This window comes from Setaria italica, chromosome III (assembly GCF_000263155.2).
Source record: "Setaria italica strain Yugu1 chromosome III, Setaria_italica_v2.0, whole genome shotgun sequence".
Taxonomy (NCBI): Eukaryota; Viridiplantae; Streptophyta; class Magnoliopsida; order Poales; family Poaceae; genus Setaria; species Setaria italica.
In genome coordinates this window covers 25,545,495-25,567,692 of record NC_028452.1, presented here as the reverse complement: position 1 = coordinate 25,567,692, position 22,198 = coordinate 25,545,495, and the positions used below count along the sequence as shown (strand labels likewise).

General features: G+C 44.6%; 3 protein-coding genes, 1 long non-coding RNA gene and 1 pseudogene across 4 annotated transcripts; 2 read left to right on the top strand and 3 right to left on the bottom strand.

Annotated features, from left to right (window-relative positions):
- Positions 1–1,497, top strand: LOC101763905 (serpin-Z2A). The gene is given in 4 exon segments (XM_022825264.1): positions 1–223; positions 226–425; positions 593–865; positions 910–1,497. Coding segments are annotated over 4 exon segments (1,284 nt in total).
- Positions 1,498–2,529: 1,032 nt separating this feature from the next.
- LOC101765650 lies at positions 2,530–4,508 on the bottom strand. The gene is made up of 4 exons (XM_004962334.3): positions 4,425–4,508; positions 3,698–4,006; positions 2,693–3,631; positions 2,530–2,534 (listed from the first exon to the last, which is right to left on the bottom strand). Exons 2-4 carry the CDS (start codon positions 4,002–4,004, stop codon positions 2,530–2,532), a joined length of 1,251 nt encoding a protein of 416 aa, XP_004962391.2. The 5' UTR covers positions 4,005–4,006; positions 4,425–4,508.
- A 3,073-nt stretch (positions 4,509–7,581) lies between these two features.
- On the bottom strand, positions 7,582–11,753 carry LOC101763500 (annotated as a pseudogene).
- Positions 11,754–14,256: 2,503 nt separating this feature from the next.
- Positions 14,257–18,163, top strand: LOC101765241 (SAGA-associated factor 11 homolog). The gene is made up of 3 exons (XM_004962333.3): positions 14,257–14,389; positions 14,475–14,816; positions 17,668–18,163. The coding sequence occupies exons 1-3, from the start codon at positions 14,348–14,350 to the stop codon at positions 17,857–17,859; spliced, it is 576 nt and encodes a 191-aa protein (XP_004962390.1). The 5' UTR covers positions 14,257–14,347; the 3' UTR covers positions 17,860–18,163.
- Positions 18,164–19,305: 1,142 nt separating this feature from the next.
- On the bottom strand, positions 19,306–21,922 carry LOC101764982. Its single transcript, XR_214895.3, has 5 exons — positions 21,783–21,922; positions 21,627–21,686; positions 21,515–21,548; positions 21,370–21,403; positions 19,306–19,790 (listed from the first exon to the last, which is right to left on the bottom strand). It is a non-coding gene; the product is annotated as an uncharacterized LOC101764982 (long non-coding RNA).
- Between the last annotated feature and the right edge of the window lie 276 nt (positions 21,923–22,198).

Genomic DNA, 22,198 nt, shown 5'->3' with positions numbered 1-22,198 from the left:
ATGGAAGAGGAGGCGAGGCCAAGCAAGAAGGCGCGCGGGGCCGCCGGTTCCGGCCTGACTGCGTTCGCGCTTCGCCTGGCGAAGCATCTCACTGAGGACGCCGATGGCGGCGGCCAGAACTAGAACCTCGCCTTCTCGCCGGTGTCCATCTACGACGCGCTGTCCCTGGTGGCGGCCGGGGCGCGCGGCACCACCCTGGACGAGCTCCTCGCCCTGCTCGGCGCGGCGACGAGCTCGCCGAGTTCGCCCGCGGCGTGGCGGAGCGCGCCCTCGCGGACCGGTTCGGGTCCGGGTCCAGGGCGCCGCTCGTCGCCTTCGCGTGCGGGCTCTGGCACGAGAAGACGGTGGCGCTGAAGCCGGCCTACCGCGCAGTCGCCGTCGAATCCTACAAGGCCAAGACGCGCGCCGCCGATTTCAGCAAGAAGGTCACTTCCCTCGTTCCCGTAGGCATGCAGATAATCAATGCGTCGGTCGTATCAATAATAATTCATCTAATTCCAACAACTAGAAATTAGATCGATCTGAAGATTACTTCATCTTTTGCGTTCCGCGCGCTAATCAATCTGCACATGTAAACATTTCATGCATGCAGCCAGAGAAGGCAAGGAAGAAAATCAACAGGTGGGTCTCGAAGGCCACAAAGGATCTCATCACCGAGGTCCTTCCTCCGCGTTCCGTGCACTCCCCTGACCGGCCTCGTGATTGCCAACTTAACGCCATCTACTTCAAGGGCAGGTGGTCCATGCCCTTCGACCAGGCGGCCACCGAGACCGCGCGGTTCCACCTCCTCTACGGCAGCACAGTGCGCGCGCCCTTCATGCGCAACCGGAAGGATCATGCCATCGAGCGGCACAAAGGGTTCAAGGTGTTCAAGCTAGCTTACCTGCCGTACCGGCTCCCCACTCGCAGGACAGTTATCTCCATGATGGCAGCGGCCAAGGCTCAGGCGAGCAGCCCCGGTTCTCCATGTGCGTCTTCCTACCGGACGCCCGGGACGGCCTGCCGGAGCTCGTGGACAAGATGGCCTCCTGCCCCAACTTCCTCTGGGACCACCTACCCAAGAGCCGCATCGAGACTAAAGAGGTGCGGCTGCCCATGTTCAAGCTCTCGTTCTCCAGCCGGATCAATGGCGTTCTCGAGGCCATGGGGATGCAAGCCGCCTTTGACCCAGGCGAGTCCAACCTGAAAGACATGCTGGAGGGCAACCAGCCTCTGGTAGTGGAGCATGTTTTCCACAAGGCAGTCATCGAGGTGAATGAGGATGGGACGGAAGCAGCGGCCTCTAGCGCTTGCACATTGCAATTGCTATGTCTATGTACTAGGCCCCCTGTGAACTTTGTTGCCGACCATCCATTTGCGTTCTTTGTGGTGGAGGAGGTGTCGAGTACCATCATCTTCATGGGGCACGTCCTCGACCCGACAAATTCAGAGCGAATGTGTCATTGTGTGGGGGGAAGTTCTACTGTCACCTCGGTAAGAATGTTTCATGAAGAATAGAAGCTCGATGTGGCTAATCCTATCTTATATGCTGTTCCTTTGATAATAGACCCTGTCCCCTAGAGTTGTGCAAGTGGTCTTCCGTTGGATAACATTTTAGTAAGCAGTGTTAGCTTGGATGATGTTTCAGTAACCGGTCTTCATCAGTATCGTATTAACTCCATATAGTAGCTTTGAGTTTTCATTGCGTTCAATTGATGTTAAGGGATGGCATGTTTCATCCATATAGTCCAACCTTTCCTTGCTTTCACTCGCTGGTCGAAGTCTGTTTTTTTTTGGAAAAAAAAAATCCTTGGGAGGTGAGATAACAAATCCAGTTACAAGCATGAAGCCCATCAATAGCAGAACAAATAGATCGAAGTAAAACAAGGAACACGCATAAATTGCTGATCATAATAGTAAACAGGTATTGATGCAAACTTGGACAGAGCAAAAGATGTACCGCTAGTTCTGCCATATGCGACAGCAGAAGGGAAAAAATTACAAGCATTTTCCTACCTTTCAGCTCCAGGTTGTCATGTTATATCTTCTTCTCAACCGATGCAAATAAGACTGCGAGAATCACAACTGCATACATCATACATCACTTATTCCAACAGTATGCTTTACAACCAAACAGCTTCAAACTGAACATTTACAAAACAGTATTATCATACAGCTTGGTTACAGCAACACAGATTACAGTTCAAGAACATATAGCATAATATATGTTTCTGTCACAGTGCAACTAAAACCAAGCATTTCCAAAACTAACACTCGATATGCTATGTAGACTGCCGTCGACGACCGAAAATACTAAGAACAGCAGCGAACTTCTCCTATCCTTCATTTTCGTGCTATCTGGTACACAGTTTCACTTGTACTGAACCATAACCTAGGATAGCCAGTGATCTGAAAAAACGAAAGTGAGCTATACCATGCAGAACGCTGTAGCATCTATCTGTATCTCCAGATCAAAAATTAATGGTACTTCTGTGCTTTGTATGAAAAATTGTATTCCTTTTCTTGTTTTAGGGAAAGCTGGACGATAGCTCAACCTGCAAAGGAAACAAGGAATTTTATTCAGAAATTCAGAAGAACAAGACATGAAGTTGATAGCACAACCTAACTAAATGCAGACATCGGTTGCCAATGAAGAACAGAGTTCAGCACAATATTCGTTGGCATCAATGAAGGTGTTCTATTATTTACTTGCCTGAGCTTCTGAAGAACGATCTAGCATATTCATAAAATGATGGCCTCTCGGGTGTCACCGTAGCAGCCTCAAGATCCCACCTTCTGGACCATGAGTCGGTGATACTGTGGCCACTTGATGCCAGGGTCTCAGTTACGTGCCTTGAAGTCACTGGCAAGCCCATTTCAGCAGAAAAGCTGCTGGAGCGCCCGTTCCAGCTTCCAGGGAGTGTGGCCAAAGATCTCAGCCACCCAAGAGAGGCCCTGACAGCCTCTGGCCCCTCCTCAGAGGCAGGAACTGGCAGTGGCTGCTGTGCCTTAGCGCAATCTAAGCCATTGCCAAGGCGGCCACTCGAGCCTTGGCTCGGGCTCCCAGTAGTGCGCCGTGAGGATACCGGCACCACCGCTGCAGTGGCACAATTGTTGGAGCATCCTCTCCAGCTGCCAGAAAGTCTGTCCAGGGAAGAGCGCAGCCACCCATGAGATCCTCCCACAGCCTCTGCCACCTCCGCTCCAGGCGGGGATGGCATTCGCATCTGAGACTCAATGTCATACTCATCAGAGCAGAAGGTTGGAGCAACTTTAGTCTTGTCAGGGACGGGGATGGTGATAGAGGCATAGCAGGACGGGCAGCATGATGGTGTGGTGCAGCGGAGGCACTTGACAATGCATGATTGATGGAAAACGTGTGAGCACACCGGGAGGACGAGGAGAACATCAGTAGGCAGAAACTCATGTTTACAGATGATGCAGACCATCCTCTGCCCAGGCTTCATCCGCACTGCAGGGAGCGCGAGCAACTCCAGTATCAAACGCTCTTCTGCTGGAAGAGACGGTGCTGATGGCACCAGCGTGTCCACCCCACACATTGTCATCACAGCCGAGACAGGTGAGGATGATACCAATTCTGCCCCCTTCACTGGCCCTTCTGCAGAATGTGTCACGGACGATGCAGCTGAGGCTGTACCGGAATCCTTCAGAGCCAAAGACACCATGGTCATGGCAGCCCTGTCCCTAGGCGAAGCACCAACAGCTGCTGATGCAGCAGACCGCATTCCAGACTCAGCTGACGAGGAAGAGACAGCCATTGGAGAAAAGCTGCGGCGAGGGGATAATGATGAGCAGGACAAGCGGCGACGGTGACAGCCTCGGCGGAGGATCACAATACAAGTGGTAATGGTGACCGTGGTGATGATGATGACGATAATAATGGCGAGGCTGGAGCTGATGGACGAAGAGCGCGGGTCTGACGGCGACGGGCTTGGCACAAAGGCTGATCCTATAAGCACCAAAGGCGGCGGAGGTGGAGGTGGGACAATGGGACCTGGAAGCATATCTGCAAATGGACAACAGAAGCGCTTAATTAGGCCAAAATGTTCAGCTAATTCGGCAAAACCGATTAAATTGAGATCATAGAAAACATAACAATCCAACACGTACTGGAAGATAAATTGTGACCAAGCATGTTGCGGGCGCATGAGCATAGCAGAAAATTCGAAATTCAGCAACCGGAATTCACCCCCACAATTCCCCATACAAATCAAATTTCTCTTTGAGCAAAGGTGCCCCCAAAATAATTTACCCCTGGTCGTGACTTGCGACGACTAATCGCAAATTGGCGTAACAGAGTTCAATCGCGTGACCGCGTCCTGCTTCTAGCCCACAGCCGGCCAAATCGAACCAGTTCAAGTTTCTCATTTGCAGCAAGCCGAGGTGGAGGGACCCTAGGAAGATGAGGAGAAACCGACACGCACCTCGCACATCAGCGGCGGAGGTGATGACGAGGCGGAGACGGCGCGGGATGCAGCGGAGGTGGCGGAGCCTTCTAGTTTCTCGCGAGGGACCTGTAGGAAGAGGAGGGCGAGGATGAAGATGATTGGTCGAGGGCTAGGGTTTGGCAGCGAAGAGAAGCGGGGGCGGAGGGAAGCATCAGAGCGAGCGCGCGGGACGGGGACATACCTCAGCGGCGATGTACGGCGGGGCGGAGGCGGAGAGCCGCACGGGTCGCCGGAGCCCGAGTTCCCTCCGGCGAGGTCGCGGAGAAGAGGCGGGCGGCGCGAAGGCAGTGGCGGTGGTGGGGAATGGGAGGCGGAGGAGGGAGAGAGGTTTGGGCGTGGGGTTTGGAAATGGTGGCGGTGGCGGTGCGCGGGAGGGAGCGGAGGCTGGCAATGAAAAGGCGGAGGAGCGCAACGTCAGGTTCAAGGGCCCACAGGTCAGACACACTGAACGTGCTGCTGGCTTGCTGCTTTGTTTGCTGCTGGGGCGCCTGCCTCGGGGGAGTTTTTATGGGCTATTTGGCTTGGCATAGCCATTCGGCCCAGAATGTTTTTGATCCTCTCCTCCACTTAGAGAGAGAGAGAAGATATCTAAAAAGATGAAACCTGGGGTAGCTTTTTTCTACAAGGTCTAATTCGTCTTGTTTGGAAAATATTTTGGGCGATAATTACTTCATTAATATTTCATTATGTAATTCAAATTTATAACAATATGAGTTTTTCTAATACGACCCTAATAATATCAATTTTGTATAAAAAATGTATATTAGAATAAACAAAAAAATATTAGTAGAGTAAATCATATAATTTAACATCCATGTTAAATTTAGCACTCCAGTATTAACACACAAGTACGTTCCGTTTGCAACTTTTTTTCATGTGTTTTCTCATTGCCGATCCACTAAAATTAACAAAACGCTATGGCATTTGCGACATGCGTGAGGGATCTATTGACACATAGATTAAGAAGAGGTGGGAAAACTGTCGACAGAGGGACTAATTGGTTGCCCGCATACAGCCCCAACCAGCGTGATGCAAGGATGTGATGATTAATTGCATGTGCTCGTAGCTGGCCTGGCTCATCAGGTGCAAAAAGGCTCCTCGAGCCTGGCTCCGCATATACGCAAGCTGAGCTCATTTCCTCGAAGCCAGACTCTGGCGGTGCAGCGATAAGCTCTTGGGAAGCATAGACTCACGAAACACATCTAGATAAGCAACCAATCAGATTCTCCAACTAGCCTAGCTCTATACAACCATCAACCAAACAAAGACTTGTTGCATCTAGGGAGCCTGGCCAGCTGGAGCCAGCATCTATGAAATGAGCTAGGCTCGACCGGTCCTTAAACCAATCACGCCCCAAGGATATGTAATACTCGGGTGTGGCAGGTTGCAGGCACAGATCAATAGCGAGAACACCACTATATAAAGAAGAAGATGGATAACAAAATAACACGTCATGTGCCTATTCCTCCTAACAAGGATGGCTAGAGGAAGAAAACGACGACGGGCTTGATGTGCATCCGAAAGCAAATAATGTTGATTATTTTTATTGCGGGACAATTGTACAGAATGGAAAGACTTTTTTAATTAAACCTTAGTGCCTGTTTGGATCATCTAAATTGAGCAGAATTAGAATCAGTTTCTACACCTATCACGTTTGGCTGCCCCACGAATTGGAAAAGAAGATTCCAGCACTTTCCACAACCTGGAATGTTGGCTTGGGTTAAATTCGCAGCATGAAAAATGGAAACCGATTCCTCCCCCCGTGCTTCTCCTCCGGACTCGCTTCCGCCCCCGAGCGCCGCCTCCTCGACTCGCTTTGCTCTCGCCTCTCCCTCACGCGGTCACGCCATGGCGACTAGGGTTTCCTAGTGGGCCCCCTCCATCGCCCCCCCAGTCCCCCATCCTCCACTTCCCCCGGATTTGCTCTGCACTATACGTCCTCAGGCCGACGACCTCCGCTCCCGTATCATCCCCAGGCCAGTGTCGCGGAGCTGGAGCTTCTGGTGCTGGACGGCAACAGGAGCTCGTCACCTCCGACTACCTCAGGTAATCTAGTCCGTTGGTGGTTGTGGGATTCAAGGAAGAAATGGTTGGGTGTTGCCTAGGGCGATCCGATTTGGAAGTGATGGATTTGGGTTTTGCTGGATGCCTTCTGATTTGGGTTGTAAGGATTTGGAGATCTTAAACCCTACCTGCTTCAGGCCACGATAATGGCCATTCATGCGAAGTTCAGTTTCGCCAGGCAATAGCATTCAGTTTCATCAGAAGACTTAGCTTCGCCAGGTTCAGCCTGAAGTGTTCAAGTGGTGCGGCACAACTGCACAAGTGTGTGCATAGAGAGAGCATGAACATAAAGAGATGTATTTAGCCCTGACAGCATGTTTTAGGAAGGGGCAACGCTTATCTGTTGTACAGAGAAAATGTATCAGAGAGAGAGACCACTGGGGGGAGGGGGGGTGGAGGGGAGAGTATGTATCTGTTGTAGAGAGATTGCTCAGCTTCGGTAGATGTTGATTCCATATTTCCATGTTTGAATATCTAAACAGTTTTTTGAGTTCGATTCCAAGAAACAAATTCCATATTTAGCCAAATAAAAAAATTGGACTTGAATCACTTTCTAGCCAATTCAAATTCCTTCTGAAATCTGAAATGGAATCTAATTGATGGAATGCCTTCCAATTCTTAGGATCCAAACGGACCCTTAATAAGATTCTGTGACGTGCTATTCAGGGATCTCGATAAGGATCCAGATTGGCAGAGTGCGCCGGTGCTAATTTTGCATCGTACTTCCTACATTTCAAATTATATGTTGTTTTGGTCTTTTAGATTTATAGATTTTGCTACGTGTATAAACAAAATGTATCTAGATACATAACAAAACTATGATATTTTGGACGGAGGGAGTAATAGGCTAGCCGAATTGCCATACCATGCGTGTAGCGAAAAATAATTTCCTGTTAGTTGCTGATGTGATAATGGAAGCAGCTTGTGTGGATCGTCCCATATTCACACGCCATGTGCTTTGCCTCTACCATGAGTAGTCCCATTTCACTTGGGCTTCAGTACGTCATCTACTGCCAATCAATACAACGGCGTCAGGAAGAAGAGTTAGTATTAACACTAAGTAGCCCATGCATTCAAACTTTATTGACCTGTCGAAATTAAACATCTGAGCATTCATCTTTGTTGACCTATACAAGTATGCCCAAAGGCATAATCCTGAAATGAACTATGTTATCTGATGGAACTCGTCATGTTTCATTTCTTGGCCTACTTATGACAAGAAAATAGTTGGAATCTGAACTTGATTCCAACCATTTTCCTGTTGCCATACAGTTACCAGACTGCCACTACCTACCATAGCTGATCCCTAAGTATCACGGTTCATGCTACTGGAACTGTTTTTGAATCCACCACAGCAATGTTTAACACGACGACATAATTATGTTCATTCTAAAGAAGACAGGTTCATCACTTCATCCTACAGATTGCTTCAGCAAACAAAGACCCACAATCTGCCATGTTGTTGGTGTGCTCAGCTTGCTTTCCAATGCCCACATGCCACAGCAACAAGCCTTGTTTTGCGGAGGTATGCAGCTAATCATCCTTTCAAACCAGAAATAAGAATGGAGGGTTTCTTCATTGGTGTGCCATCAGTACTTAAAACACATTCAGATGATAACCTCTAACTGGCCAAATCACACTGTATCCCTGGAGTGATAAAATGCACGGAATTAAATGTTTTTATATAAAAAGCAGTAGTACTAGACGGTCAAAACCCTCAAGGAAAATTATGATTTTCTTAAAAAAGAAAAAGGAATAGAAACATACCACGTTGGCACTTAGCAGAGTGACACTCCATTAAAAACTTCAGTCTGATACAGGCCTTAGCCCATCTCTCAATCTGCTAGAGAGGTTCTGCAAGGTGCTCAAGCTTCTTTCAATTCGATCCTCAATAAATGCGAGTCCCCTCTCAAGTTTTAACACACTTATTTGCATGATGCGAACATTAACTTCTGCAAGTTTTGCAAAAGCACGTAGCAACATGTAATAATCAGCATGTGCAACATAAATAAAGCCACCACTTAGTCTCCTCCTATAACGAAGATAAACATCTGATTTCCTCAGTTTCCTAGGTGGCATATAATGAAATCCATGATCTTGCATCTCTGACTTGAGGATTTGCATTGCATCATGACCTGAAGATGAAGAAATACAACTTGCTTCAACAAATGTTCCATCTCGGTAGCGCTTGTTCACTCCATTTGTAATTGTTGTTTCTCCAATACCTTGAGGCTGGGATTTCACATGCTCTTTTGGATTGTCATTCTGCAAAGCAATATCATAAACATCTAAATATTTCATAGCCAGGAACAAAATTTGTGCAAGACAACTAGAATGATGCTATCAAAACAACTAATCAGCCATAAAATCAACATGAAGACCCCACCCGTAACAAAATGTCAAGGTTCAAGGTCAAACTCAATCTGTAGACTGCATTGACTACTATAGATTTTCTAGAAATTCATATGATAGCAAGTTTTGATTGATACAACCTGCTCAATCTGTAGACTGCGTTGACTACTATAGATTTTCTAGAAATTCATATGATAGCAAGTTTTGATTGATACAACCTGGGATGTGCTGCACTGCGTATTAAGTCATTAATACAGTTTACATAGAGAAAGAACTTCTCCAGAATATGGAAAGGGAAAGAATTAATCTGTAATGGGCACAGTCTTCAAGTTACATACTATGATATTTTTGGCACCTCATGCAAAACGAAAATAGGTGACAACATTGTCAAGCAAAGTGCAATACCTCTCTAGCTTTGTACATATCCCAGAAGATCTCTGTTAGATGCTCCTCTTCAGTTGAACATGTAATCCCAGTAAAAATAACTTCCTTGCAGTATTTGAGATAAGATCGGAGGTCACTTGAGTAGTCTGTAAAATTAGAAAACATCAAGTCAAGCGTCCTGCCATTAAGAGGTACCCCCACTAGCCACAAAAGTGTAAGCTAAGACCTGAGAAATCAATCAATTATAACTTTATCAAAGATATAAATGCAAGTATCTAGACTGTTACACATAATGATGCCGGTACTAAATAATCTTTTCATAATATCATACTCCCATAATTCTTGATCGATTAAATAAAAATGATTTCACACGGTCAGCTATAACATCTTATTAACTTTGGAAAGTTAAAACCTCATCTTTCTGTAACTGGCAGAAACTACAGAAAAATCTATCACTTCCAATTTCAGTGCTGAAACGAAGTTACTCGACGCCATCTATAGAAAAAGGAAAAAGGAAAACTTGACTTAATTGAAGCACATGCCAAAGTGGTCCAATATTCGCCATCAGTTTACCCCGTATGTGTTTGGAAGCACAGGTTGATGATAATTGTACTACATTAAGGCATTACCAGAGGAGCGACAATCGAGTAGTGAGAAACTTGTGCGTTGTTTGTAAAGATTTGAAACACAGAATGATGCACAGGAACCCACATGTGCTAGTCTTGTTTTACCCAACATTATCTTTTCACTTCCAAGCAGAAGGATAACGAGACCTTAAAATCCATGAAATACATAAACGACCATTTGTACTTAATTTAGTATAGCATATTGAATATAGACTAACTATTGTCAGCATAAGCATGACACAAACTAACACATGTGAAGAAAAGCTAATGTGGACAAAAGGCAAAGAGCCAAAAGCCATTCAAATTTTACCATGCTGCAACATTGATTTTATCATAGGCAGCTGCAATTGCACACAATAGTTCTCTCATGCCAAACTCCTCGCTGTTACTGTCATCAAGCTTCTTGAAAGTTGGTGAATTTGCAGCAGGATCAGATACAACTGCGTTTCTCTCTTCCCCACAAATATTCTGCAAATAATCATAACTTCAGTCCATTTGCATTTATCAAAGAACTTAAATAACATAAGGAAAGGGAATCTATGTGGCAAACTCACCTCCCATATCCCTTGACCATTGACGTTATACAGAACCCGTAGAGTCACTACTAGTATAGCCATCACACAAACCCGTGTAGGGACTCTAATAGGATTACTGGATAACCATAGTTCTGCAGGCAATGCCCACTCATAAATTCAGCGTGTGTGGGGAAGCTTATCTACAGGCAGTGACAAGTCCTTCAAGCAAGGTTGAGCTATTGCATAGAAGTTAACTGAAGGAAGCCTCAAGCCTACTCTTTGTGCTATGGATCCAGCAGCAGCTTCCAGTTGCCATGCTCCAATAACTTGCACTGGCCTGAACAGCTGCCTTGCATCCAAAGGGCAGCCTTGCAGTTGCAGCGAGCTCCCAAGGAGCTTGTCTACTTCAGTAAACACTGCCAGATAAGGGATCTTCCCTTCCATTGCCCACCTGTAAATGTCAGTAGGTAGGATGGCTTCACGGGCAATATGACAGGCCAAGAAACAAACTGCAAGTGTTGAGTAAATGGGCAGCAACGTCCTCAGTGAGCGCAGAAAGGCAAACTCAACCCTGCGCCTGTCCTTTTGTAGTGGAAATATATCATCATCCGATTCAAACTTCACCTCGTCAGGTTTATTGTTATCTGCAAACAAGAGAAAGATTCATGTGGAGTTTGTTCTGTTCTTCCGATGGCAATACCTAAACAAGGGCGATTTACGGCTCACCTCCACCGCCAGAACCCTTCTCTCTCACCGCGGCCTCGTGTTCCGCGATCACCTGGCGCGCCCACAAATCGTCGAACACCTTGGATGCAGCGATCCAACGCACCCAATGGTGCTGGCGACGCCACACACGAGCGCGCCCGCCCGGTGCCGCTCCACCAGCACCTCCAGCTGCCGCTGCAGGATGACCTGGAGGCCCCGCACGTAGAGCCAGCGCACCCGCGCCGCCAAATCCTCGGGCTCCCCCCACGCCCCGGCGTCGGGCGCGAAGTCCCGCGGCTCGCTCGGCTCCACGAAGTCGTCGAACGCGGCGGCGGCGGGCGCGCGGGCGGGGCCGGGCGTTGCGTGAGGGGTCCTTGGGTAGGGCGCGGGGGTGTGGGTGCGACCTTGGGGGTGTGCTGGGTGGTGACACGGCGGACGGTGATGTTGCCGGTGGCTTGGAGGTCGTGGGGGTCGGCGGCGGTTGCCTGCGTGGTGTGGACAGCATAGCACGTGCGGCACGTGAACAAGCCGTCGTCGCCGGCGTCGTCGGCCGTGTAGTTGTCGCCCTTTTCGCAGGACGGGCACACCAGGTGGATCCTTCCGCCGCCGCCGTAGGGGTCGGGGGAGGCGCCGCCCGGGCTGTAGTCCATGGCTCAAAGGTTCTGTGCCTCGGTGCTAGGGATGGCAGGGTGCGAAACGCCGATATCGCACCCGCGGGTCGGGCGCGGGTCTACTTTTTCTCACCCACGGTGACCCGCGGGCCCCGCAATGAACGAATGTTTAAAATTTCCGTCTAGAGCCTCGTATGTATACAAACTACTCAATCCATCAAGTAAACCTAACTCATATAACCATAGTCCTAGGTATATTATGAGTTGCGTCCATCCTTTCAATCTTATTAGTTCGCACTCTCATTGATTTTGTTAGTGTTAATGTAGTTGACTACTTACTTTTGAGTTGCTCTCGTTAATAATTTCTATCGCGGTACTAAGTATTGATTGTTTCTATGACTTATTTTCGATTATTTGTTGCTTAGATGATAATTTGGGTACTAAAACATTGTTGTTTAGTTCATAACTTCATAGAATCTATTGTGTTGTTAACAGACTCGCGGGTGACCCGAAACCGTGCGCGACCCGCGGGTGCGGGGACGGGCGTGACCAAATGTCGCGGTTCTTGTCGAGGGTGGTTTTTACTCCACCTGCACCTCATCCCAACCTGTTGCCATCCTTACTCGTTGCCGGTGATACTACTAGACTGTCGTGCATATGTGAATGCTCATCTGGGGCTATAGGCTTAAGTTGGGCCGTGCGCTGGGTCAAGAGGGCTTAGAAAAGTTTGCTAAGTATCCAATCCATTTTGTTCACTTCTCCTCGAACTATTTCACTTCGTGCAATCACAACATACAAGTTAAGTTATACTCCATCCGTCTAAAATTACTTTTTTTTTACTTTTTTATTCATAACTTTTGATATATACTTAGTATATATACTTAGTATATATCTAGATATGTATCTATAAAAACTAAAACGAATATGATGCCCTATGTTATAATAGAATTTTGTGATTATTTTTATAGGTTTGAAATATTTACTAAAAAGTCGATACTTAGAGGTATAAAATAGCATTAAAATAATCGTGGAACATCTTAATCTATTTTTTCGAATGTACAACACCCCCAAAATTTTTCACCCTAATGCATGGAGAAACAAATAAAAAAGATAAATCTCATAGATTGTACTAAGTAGTTTAGCAGAATAAGCTTGTCTTAAATTTTGTTTAACGATTGTTCATATAATAAAATGAACTTTTTCCTTTATATTAAATCAAATGGTCATTCTAACTGTCAAAGGGACATCAAGCATATTTAATATATTTTTTGTTCTAATTAATACATTGATCTCCAAATGGACACCTTTGATAACTATGGGAAACATATATTTTTTTTCTCTTAACATGAATCCTCTCAAATACAACATATCAATCAAATGTGCCAAGTAATCTTTTCAAAAAAAAAGTGCCAAGCAAAACGATTGTTCTATAGGCACATTAGTGAGTGTGAAAATTTTAATGAATGGAGTAGGAAATTTGAAGTGTCTACTCCTTATAGAAAAGGGATGTATATGGAATACATTTCCATTGGTATTTGTCCTATACTCCTACCACTGCACAAAAATTCCTATCTGTTAATATAATATAAATATGGAGTTGGAACTATAAATTAGTTTCCTATGTCAAATCGCCCTCAAATCCCTTCACACCTCTTTGCTGATGGTTGTCAACTTTTATGTTTTCGATGGTAAACATACTAATCATTTATATGTATAAAAGTCTCCGGTAGAAGTTTCTTTTTTAAGTGTGCAACTTTACACACTCCCTTCAATATCATCTGGATTGTTTAATAAGCTTCTACTTACTATGCTCTTTTGTACGGGATATTTAGAAAGGTGACCATTGTATTCAGAATTGCAATTGTATTTCAGATGATAATAAATCTTTAAAGACCGAAACATGCTTCCAAGCTTGGGTCAGAGATTGGGCCACGTCATCAAAAATCATCAGCCGTCCAATCTTATATGTATGGCAGAAATCAGAGTGTAAGTGCGAGCCATCTTCACAATATTTCAGCCAACATCGTCCTTGTGATTTCTAGCATTTCAACCAGGATGTTACTTTTAATTCCTTTAAATTCCCAATTATTTCTAAATACACGATAATATCTTGAATCTGATCATGCCACGAAGATATGAAGATATGGTTATTTTAAATATTAGAAATGGTGGAAACGAGAAAAAAAAAACCTACTTCTCTTTATGCTAAAAGTACCACTAGCCACATTTTTTTTAAAAAAAAACTGGCCAAAATACTAGGAAGGCGTGCCTAGAAAAGATAAGGTTGACTCTCCTTGTACCACTTTACTGTTTTCTCAAGCTAGAACTTACCCATTTTTTCTCTAATGATAAGGCTCTAATTCTATTTAAGTCTTTATATTTGTGTGTGCGTTTTGCATATATGTGATCCCACGGTCTCTCAAATGGACTAATTTTTGCATGCATTTAGGATGCACTCTTTTGGTAAAATCAAATTTCAGAGAATTCATACACTTTTTCTACACCAGCAGAATTCATAGTTGTATTGTATCAGGCCACTCGGAAGAATATGTTCAGTCAGTTCAGACCTGGGAGCAGGGGAAAAAAAACCCCACACGAGCGTCCCAAACCGGCCGGGGAAGGCCCGAAGGCAGCCAGCAGCAATGTCGTCCTCCAACGACGCTCCCCTGAGCCCTCGATCCCAGGTACACCTCCCCTCCTTCCTCTCGCGATCTCACTCCGAATCTCTCTCGATTCGCGGCCTCATCGGGCAATCTTGCGCGCCGGCAGCTAGCTCTCAGCTGCTTCGAGGAGCTCCTCGACTGCGCGGTGGCGGACGTCGCGTCGGAGTGCCACCGCATCACGCGCCTCGGCCTGGACCGCAGCGTCGACGCCGAGGAGGAGGAGCTCCGCGTCTGGGCCACGCGCGCGGCCACTGGGTGCGATCACCACCACCCCGGCGGCGGTGGGGCTGCCGAGGAGGGCGTGGTCGGGGGCGGGAGCAAGGGCGGGGTCGACGTGTTCGGCCAGACGCACCCCGCCATCGCCGCCGACGTCATCGAGTGCATGAACTGCGGCCGCCCCGTCGTCGCCGGCCGCTTCGCCCCGCACCTTGAGAAGTGCATGGGCAAGGTAAATCAATCCCTCCACCGTTGCCGGTCCCTTTGGATCTCGATTTCCTGATAATTTAGTCCATTTTGTTCCAAGCATTCGTTTTAATTAGTGCTTAGGCCGTCGAACTGAGACTGAGAGATAAGGACCGAATTGAGTTTTCCATGGAATTCAATGGATTATCCTGCTGCTGCTCTATGTCATGTAGCTATGCTGATCTGAGTGATGACAGTATGTCTAGTTCTTTGGTTACACTATGGATTTGAGATTAGCAACTAATTTGGATGACAATTGTTATGCTGTTCCATGGGTTTTCATTGTTGGGAGAACAAAGGGTCTTAAAACCCTCCAAATCATGGGGATGATTGCTGCAGGTGATCACTGGAATTGCTTTTGGCCTGTGAGCTGAGACATGGTTGTCAAAAGGATAAAAAAAACTCATTGAGTTCAGTTTTGCAGCTTTTCCAAAGCACAATGGCACAGAGATAAGTAAATAATAGGTGTACTTGTGAAGCCCTTTTGATATAACTTAAATGGTAGGTTTAACCCCTTAAACTACTAAATTGTTACATTCGGCTGTTGACTAAACAAAATCGATTTAGTTCTGTCCTCTGAGCTCTGTATTGTTCTTCTTCATTCTAACTGTAAACCCGAGTTGACTCGACATATCGAGCTTATCTGTAAGGTCATGCACCTTGTTTCTAGCGTTATGCCAATGTGGTTAAGTAGTTGCTTCTGTGGATAGCTGTTGTATACTGATACTGTGGAAATGGCTATGTTGTGCAAACTGTAATTGTATTAACTTCACAGCTAAAAGAAAATCACTTACCACATGACCTCAAACCATTTGATTTCAAGCTATTTTAAATTGGACATTTACCTTTCAGGTGAAAAAGTAATTATGTGAAATTATCTCTACACTTAAATAGGTTAATGATTGGTTGCTCACCTATTTTTACTTGTCATTTATGAAAGTTACAGTCGCCAATTCATACTTTTAGTGAGTATATTTAGTAGTGAAAATTACCAAAAAAAAATAATGGAGTTTCATGATGAATTTACTGATATTATTTTCATGTATCAAATTCTACCAAATATGTGTGTAATGTTGGTCAAAGTTTTTTATTTTGGCTGCACCCATTCTAAAGTGACTTATATTGAGAACAAAAAGAGTGGTATTTGATCTTTGCAGAATCGTCAGTACAAACTGTTTTTTCATGCCATGTAGGAAAAATCATTAGGCCCAACATAAGAAATGTGACAGCCGCATTTAGCGGATCATGGTCAGGCTGTGTTCTCGTTTGTGGAATGGAATGTTAATTAGGCCGGGGGGGGGGGGGGGTTCAAGTCCTCCTAAAATATTTTGAAACACTATTCCTGTTCCTAAATTTCTGTAAAGAAAGAGAGAATCCTTTTATACCACTATTTTGAATGCCAATCTGTATGACCGTATCAACCTTCAATCTCAGTATTCTTGCTAGCCAGGAACCCAAAACTTTGTAAGGCCTACCCTTCCGTACCATTTCTGTCTAACAGGTGGTGGTAAGCTGTTAGGTAGTAGTGCTGAGAATACAGCCTTGGCTTTTGAAAGGCATGCGCTACATTTGGCACTGACTGAGCTGCTGAATCCAAAGGTATTGTGAGATGGCGCCAAGCAATGCTGCAACATAGCAAATTTTCACAGTCAAAGTTTACTTTTTTGGCTGATGGACAAAATAAAAATGGTATGAGATGGTAGGACTTAACAAAAATGTTAATTGGATAGGAACAGATCTCATTTGTTGGAGCAGGTATGTTTCTCGGCAGAAAACAAATGTGATGACCCCATATCTATTACATAGATTGGCTGATGATTAAGAATTTGATTACATTAATATGTTTTTGTGTTGAAATAAAATTATGATCATTATCAGTGATTTATTCATCAATCTGAAGTTTGGGCACATGTTTCAGTTTTCTTCGTGATAGTTCAGGCTCCAGTATTATGTATTTTTTCTTCTGTTGTTGATGCAAATTGGTCGTGGAATTGTGCTTGATTTTTGGTGCAAATCTATATTATGACATGACAATGTCTAAACAAAAGAAGTACATGTTAAATCACAATAGGCTAATTGAACTCATGGTATTGGAATGGGATGACACTAATTTATGAAGAAGTTGGTACAACTTGGCTTTCTTTGCACTTCATAGGTAAATTTGCATTCTTTATAGCATGCTGAAGGTCTAATATGAATCTTCATAGTAAGTTTTTACCTTATTTTTATGTTGACACCAGGCAAAAACTAACCATATTCCCCTAGCATGCTTCAGCTATAAGGATGATGTCTGAAAAGAAATATATACAAAACTTGATATCTAGCATCTCAAAGTATCCTCATTCAAACCTCAGTATTAGGTTTGAGAAATGATGCTCTTATCTAGCTTTTGAAGGGGGTCATGGACCAATGTTAACATGTAACTAGTTCTCAAACTATTGATAGGGATTTTTCCTTTGCTGCCCCACCCAATCAATGGGTGTCTCTTCTCTCTGTTTTTTTTGGGATTAATTTTGGGAAGCTCTTTAACTGGGTTTCAGTGGCTAGGATGATTCCTTTTCATTTTCCCTTTCTTTGCACTTGGGGATTGACTAACATTCTGGTTTCTCCCTATCTGACCCTTTATGTTTTTCGAACTTGATTAAATCTAGTTTGCTAGTTGGAGAGGTTCATGTAGATGCATCACTCCTATCGTATTTTTATTACTGTCCTAGCATTATGTGTCGTCTCCACCTATTTCTGTTTGGAAGTAGTGTTTCTTGCATAAAAAAGAGCTTATTTTAATATTTATCCTTTAGGGAAAATTACAATGATGTATGTGTCCGTTGATATTTCAGGGGCGGAAAGCTCGAACAAAAGTTACAAGAAGCAGTACAGCTGGGCGGACCAGAAGCAGCAACGGCAGCGCAGCTGCTACATCCTACTCTCCATACTCCAACACAACGAACCCTAACAGGGGGAGCGTCCCTAATGGCGTGACTGATGGTGGTGGCGGCACGGGTGGAGATCACAGCAACCATGCGCCATAGGAGCCCTGACTCAAGGTTGCGCCTCAGCTGCCTCGCTATGGGCCCGTGTGAAGCAGGTTCTGTTGATAAATGTCATCTATGAACCACAAGTACCTCTCCGGTAGTTACAGTCAGTGAAGGTGAGAAGGCCGAATCTCCCGTGCATTAGGCTCGGGACTGTTCGAGTAGATCACCTGCTGTCTTGTTGTTCAGCGGTTTTTTCAACTTTTGTACAGCTTTGACGCTTCTATCAGTTTTCAGTGGTTACAGTTTATTCAGGCAAGCGTTTGACATCCGGTGCCAATCTTTTAGGAGGGCTGCTTAATTTGTCGCAAAACACTGGGTCGTAAACATTCTTTTTTTGGCTGGGCTATACATGGCCGGTGTTGAAGCGGGTGATCGGCGGCGGCACCATTTGTGATGATGCGGACGGTGCTTTGTGATGATGATCACGTGTTCTCTTAACGAAACACGTGCCTAGGCATGTTCATGGAAAAAAAGAGCTTTTTTTTTTCCCTCCAAAAACGGAAGCAGAGACGGTCTCAAACACGACCCCTTTATGAGCTTGGGTTTCTCCTCTGCTACTGGCTGCAACGTCGGTTTGCCTTCGTTGCAGGCCCGCAAACTTTCAACATCTGAGTCACCGCCATGTGGGGTCCACTGCATTTGGACCCACATGGCAATGACTCAAAGGCAGGGAACAATGTTAGAGGATCTCATTCACTCAAGATGAGGTGGTGGCTGGTGCCACTACGGTTGGTCTGACGGGACGGGATGAGACATCCTATTTTTGAATTCTTCTTTTCAAATAATGTTCGATTTATGTGGTACTACTTCCGTATTAAAAGATTTGTCACTGTTGAATTTTGCTCACAACGTTTGACCATTCATCTTATTAAAAAATTATGTAAGTATTATATCTTATTCAAAAAGTTATGTAAGTATTATTTGTTTTATTTGTAACTTATTTTGTTATAAAAAATATTTAAAGTATGACTTATCTTCTCCAATAATTTTTTGAATAAGATCAATGGTCAAACGTTTTAAGGAAAACTCAACAATGATAAATATTGTGCGAAGTGAGTATGATCTATTTCCATGTGATGTGGTTATGGGCCCATGGCATTTATCATTATCATGAACACTATATGTCCCCTGTTTTCCAACAAAATAGACCTGGCTGGGAATTCGCCAACATGAATCAAATATATTACATATAACCTGTACGTACGTTTTGCTGCCATGAGGCGGAGGGATCTGATTCAAAAGCCGACACCAGGGGCATGTCTCAACTTTTCAGTTTGCAGTTTTGCACACCCGCCGCTAGACAGCTAGAGTATCTTTCCGCTTTGAATATGACTTGAACATTCGGCGCGCGACGTGCGCCCTGCCGTTTCAACAATCAAATACAAGAAAGATCATAACTATAAGAATATTTGAGCAGTGCTTGGAAGCACATTAAAAAGATGCCAGCAACCATAATCTTGATATATAACAAAAAACCAAATATCAATGTTCTTACAATTTTGATATCAGTTAAGATTAAAACACAATTACATTAGTTTCTTGTAAACAATGTTAGTTTAATTTAGCCTTGAGGTCACCTTAGGAAACATTCACAAACTAACTTCTTATATAAGCCCGTGGGCCGTGGCCTCTTTACTTGAGTTCCGAGTCCTGATCAGAAGTATTCTAGCTGTTGAGCTGCACCAAACATTCGCTCATCCACAGTTAGCAACATGAATGGGATCTCCATCGCCAGCGCCCTCTCGTTGATCTCTGGCAGCGGCACAGACCTCCACATCGGGAACACACTCACCGGATCCACAAAAACCACAAGATGGACCGCATAAGAACAGTTTGCTGTCAAAAGCAACCAAAACAAGTACCTGATGCTCTCTGTTTGAACTATCATACTGAACTTCTATTCTGTTCTGTAACCTGCATTCTTCCTGAAACAGGAAAATGAGGAATTAGTTTGTACACAAAACTTCACTTCACCTATCATGCACAATGAAAAAAGAATATGCATCTCATTTTCCGAAGGCTCAGCCAACTAAAGTCACCATCAATTCCCAAAATATCACTCTTTAAGCAAACTTACACAACAATTAGAAATAAAAAAATCAATGACATTATGACTTAATGCTCTTTGTTTTCATTTTTTCCAGCGGCTGCCAACCAGAAAAGGCAATTTTATGACAATAGAAAAAGGCAAGCAGTATAACTCATTATTTACATCTAGATTGCCCAATTCATCTAGGATAGTAGGCAGATTTGCAATAAGGCTACATGCTATAAAATCGAAAGGCCTAAACATTGAAGGATGATTAGAAGTTTTCACAACCATCCGAAGCTTCCCTCCAAAAATAGCACTTAGCTCAGAGGCAACAAACCTGAGTTCTAATTAGTGCAAATCAGTTCTTTTGTCAAGCTGTCTTCCAAGCATCAGCAGCAGCAGCAGAAGTAAAAAGCACACCCTCTTAAAAACTTATGCATCACATACACAACTCCTGTCCATGTCGCTAAGCTTTAGCAGTTCATCATGCATTCTATCCATGTCAGAACTTAAAATCTTGAGCATCTTCTGGCCTGTAGATTACTACTAACAAGTGACCATGCTTTAGACTCTAGATTATCAATCATTCTTGCTTTGTTACCTACTTATATAATGCAACAGCTCTAAAGGCCTAAATCACAGTTAACGAAAAGGGAATGGGAACACTGAGGTCCCAGATGCATCAGTTAGAAATTACCATACTATTTTTTCACCATGCAGGAAGCTGGACGACATTGACAGGCTACAAAGAGTCAGCAAGATAATAAAAGCTTCATTTATCAAAGTATTATCTTAAGGAAAACGATTGCATCTTGCTATGCTAAATTACATATCAAAGCAATCTCTAACATGAACTTTCTGCAGCCAGTCCATATATGTCCCTGCTTCACCCATCAGATTTTTTTTTGGGCATGCCCACATATATGACAAAGCAAATTTTTGCTACTTAGAAAGGTGCACTGTGCTGATCCTGGTCCCCAGTCCCCATCTTTAACCATCTATTATTTGTGCATCCAATGCTAAGAAGTTCATTACCACACATTAGATAGAAAGAACCGGGAAGAAAGCAAGCATTGGTTGATAAGAATGTATCTGGTGGTGGGAGCCAATTTTCTTCATAAACATACATATATTATTTCAATTTGCAAAGCACGATAAGTAGATCTAGCAATACCATATCACAGATCTAGTAATGAAAGATGAAGCTTTTACCCTATGCAGAGCAAAGCAGGAACATCAACACCACATCACACAGCAAACAGGCCCCCTGCAGATAGACTAAACGGCAATAACCATGGTGTCTGTCCAAGCACAGAAGCAACTCAGATGCTAATCACACAGGAAACCTAGACAACCAACTCTTGAGATAAGAAACACTATGCCAAAGGGCAAATAAGGCACCCATGTTCCACAGAGCAAGCAAGGCAACATAATAGGTTCACCAGAAAAACACAGAAAAGGGACAAACTTACCCTGAGAACTTGCTGCTCAAACCCACGAAGATTGCTGCAGGCACAAGAAAAAGAACAAGATGTAATAACTCTGTTTTCCCACTGATGAAAGACACAACAGCTAGCACACAAGCACATGGAAAAGTCAGTCGTCGGACAAACTCACCCTGAGATCCCGCTGAGCCAATCCAAGAAGCTCCCTGCAGGCACAAAGTAGAGTATCAGATGCAGTCAATCAACATCCACGCCACCAGATCAAGGCGAGGAAGGCAACCCACCTTCCTGCAACGATGGGCCTTCCCAAGCCTAGGTCACCGACGCCATTGCCGCTTCTGCACCTGCACCAGGACAGCAAGAACACGCACATCATCCAACGCACGATAAATCCAAAGCAGCAGCAGAAGAGGAAGATGCGGTCAACAGCTGGAGCTTACAGATATGATCCTGTTTGCGACGGAGGAATCAGGCGGGAGGGAGGGATGTGGGGAATCAAAAGCTAGGGTTAGTAGTCGGGGCGAAAGGAAGACAAAAGTGGGGAAAGGACAAGGGACGAGGAGGGTGTCGGTATCTAGGCTCGGCAACGTACCAAGGGTGTCCGAGGTAGTGTTATAGTTGGTGGGGCTCATCGAGATCAGGAACTCGAAGGTAAACGTAGACACACAATTTAGGCAGGTTCGGGCCGCTAAATAGCGTAATACCCTACGTCCTGTGTGTTGGTTGGATTGAATTGCTATGGAGGGGATCCCCGCCTCCTTATATTACCGATGATAGGGTTACAGGTCGGTTGGTTACAAGAATACTAGTCGGATTTGACTAAACGAGTTGTACTCTCTACGAGTACTTTTCCTAA

Coding starts and splice junctions, on each gene's coding strand:
- LOC101765650 (XM_004962334.3), bottom strand. CDS start 4,004: ATGCTTCCAGGTCCCATTGTCCCACCTCCACCTCCGCCGCCTTTGGTG. Junction 3,632..3,697: donor TGCTGCATCAGCAGCTGTTG/GTGCTTCGCCTA, acceptor ATTCCGGTACAG/CCTCAGCTGCATCGTCCGTG.
- LOC101765241 (XM_004962333.3), top strand. CDS start 14,348: ATGTCGTCCTCCAACGACGCTCCCCTGAGCCCTCGATCCCAG. Junction 14,390..14,474: donor CCCTGAGCCCTCGATCCCAG/GTACACCTCCCC, acceptor GCGCGCCGGCAG/CTAGCTCTCAGCTGCTTCGA. Junction 14,817..17,667: donor TTGAGAAGTGCATGGGCAAG/GTAAATCAATCC, acceptor TTGATATTTCAG/GGGCGGAAAGCTCGAACAAA.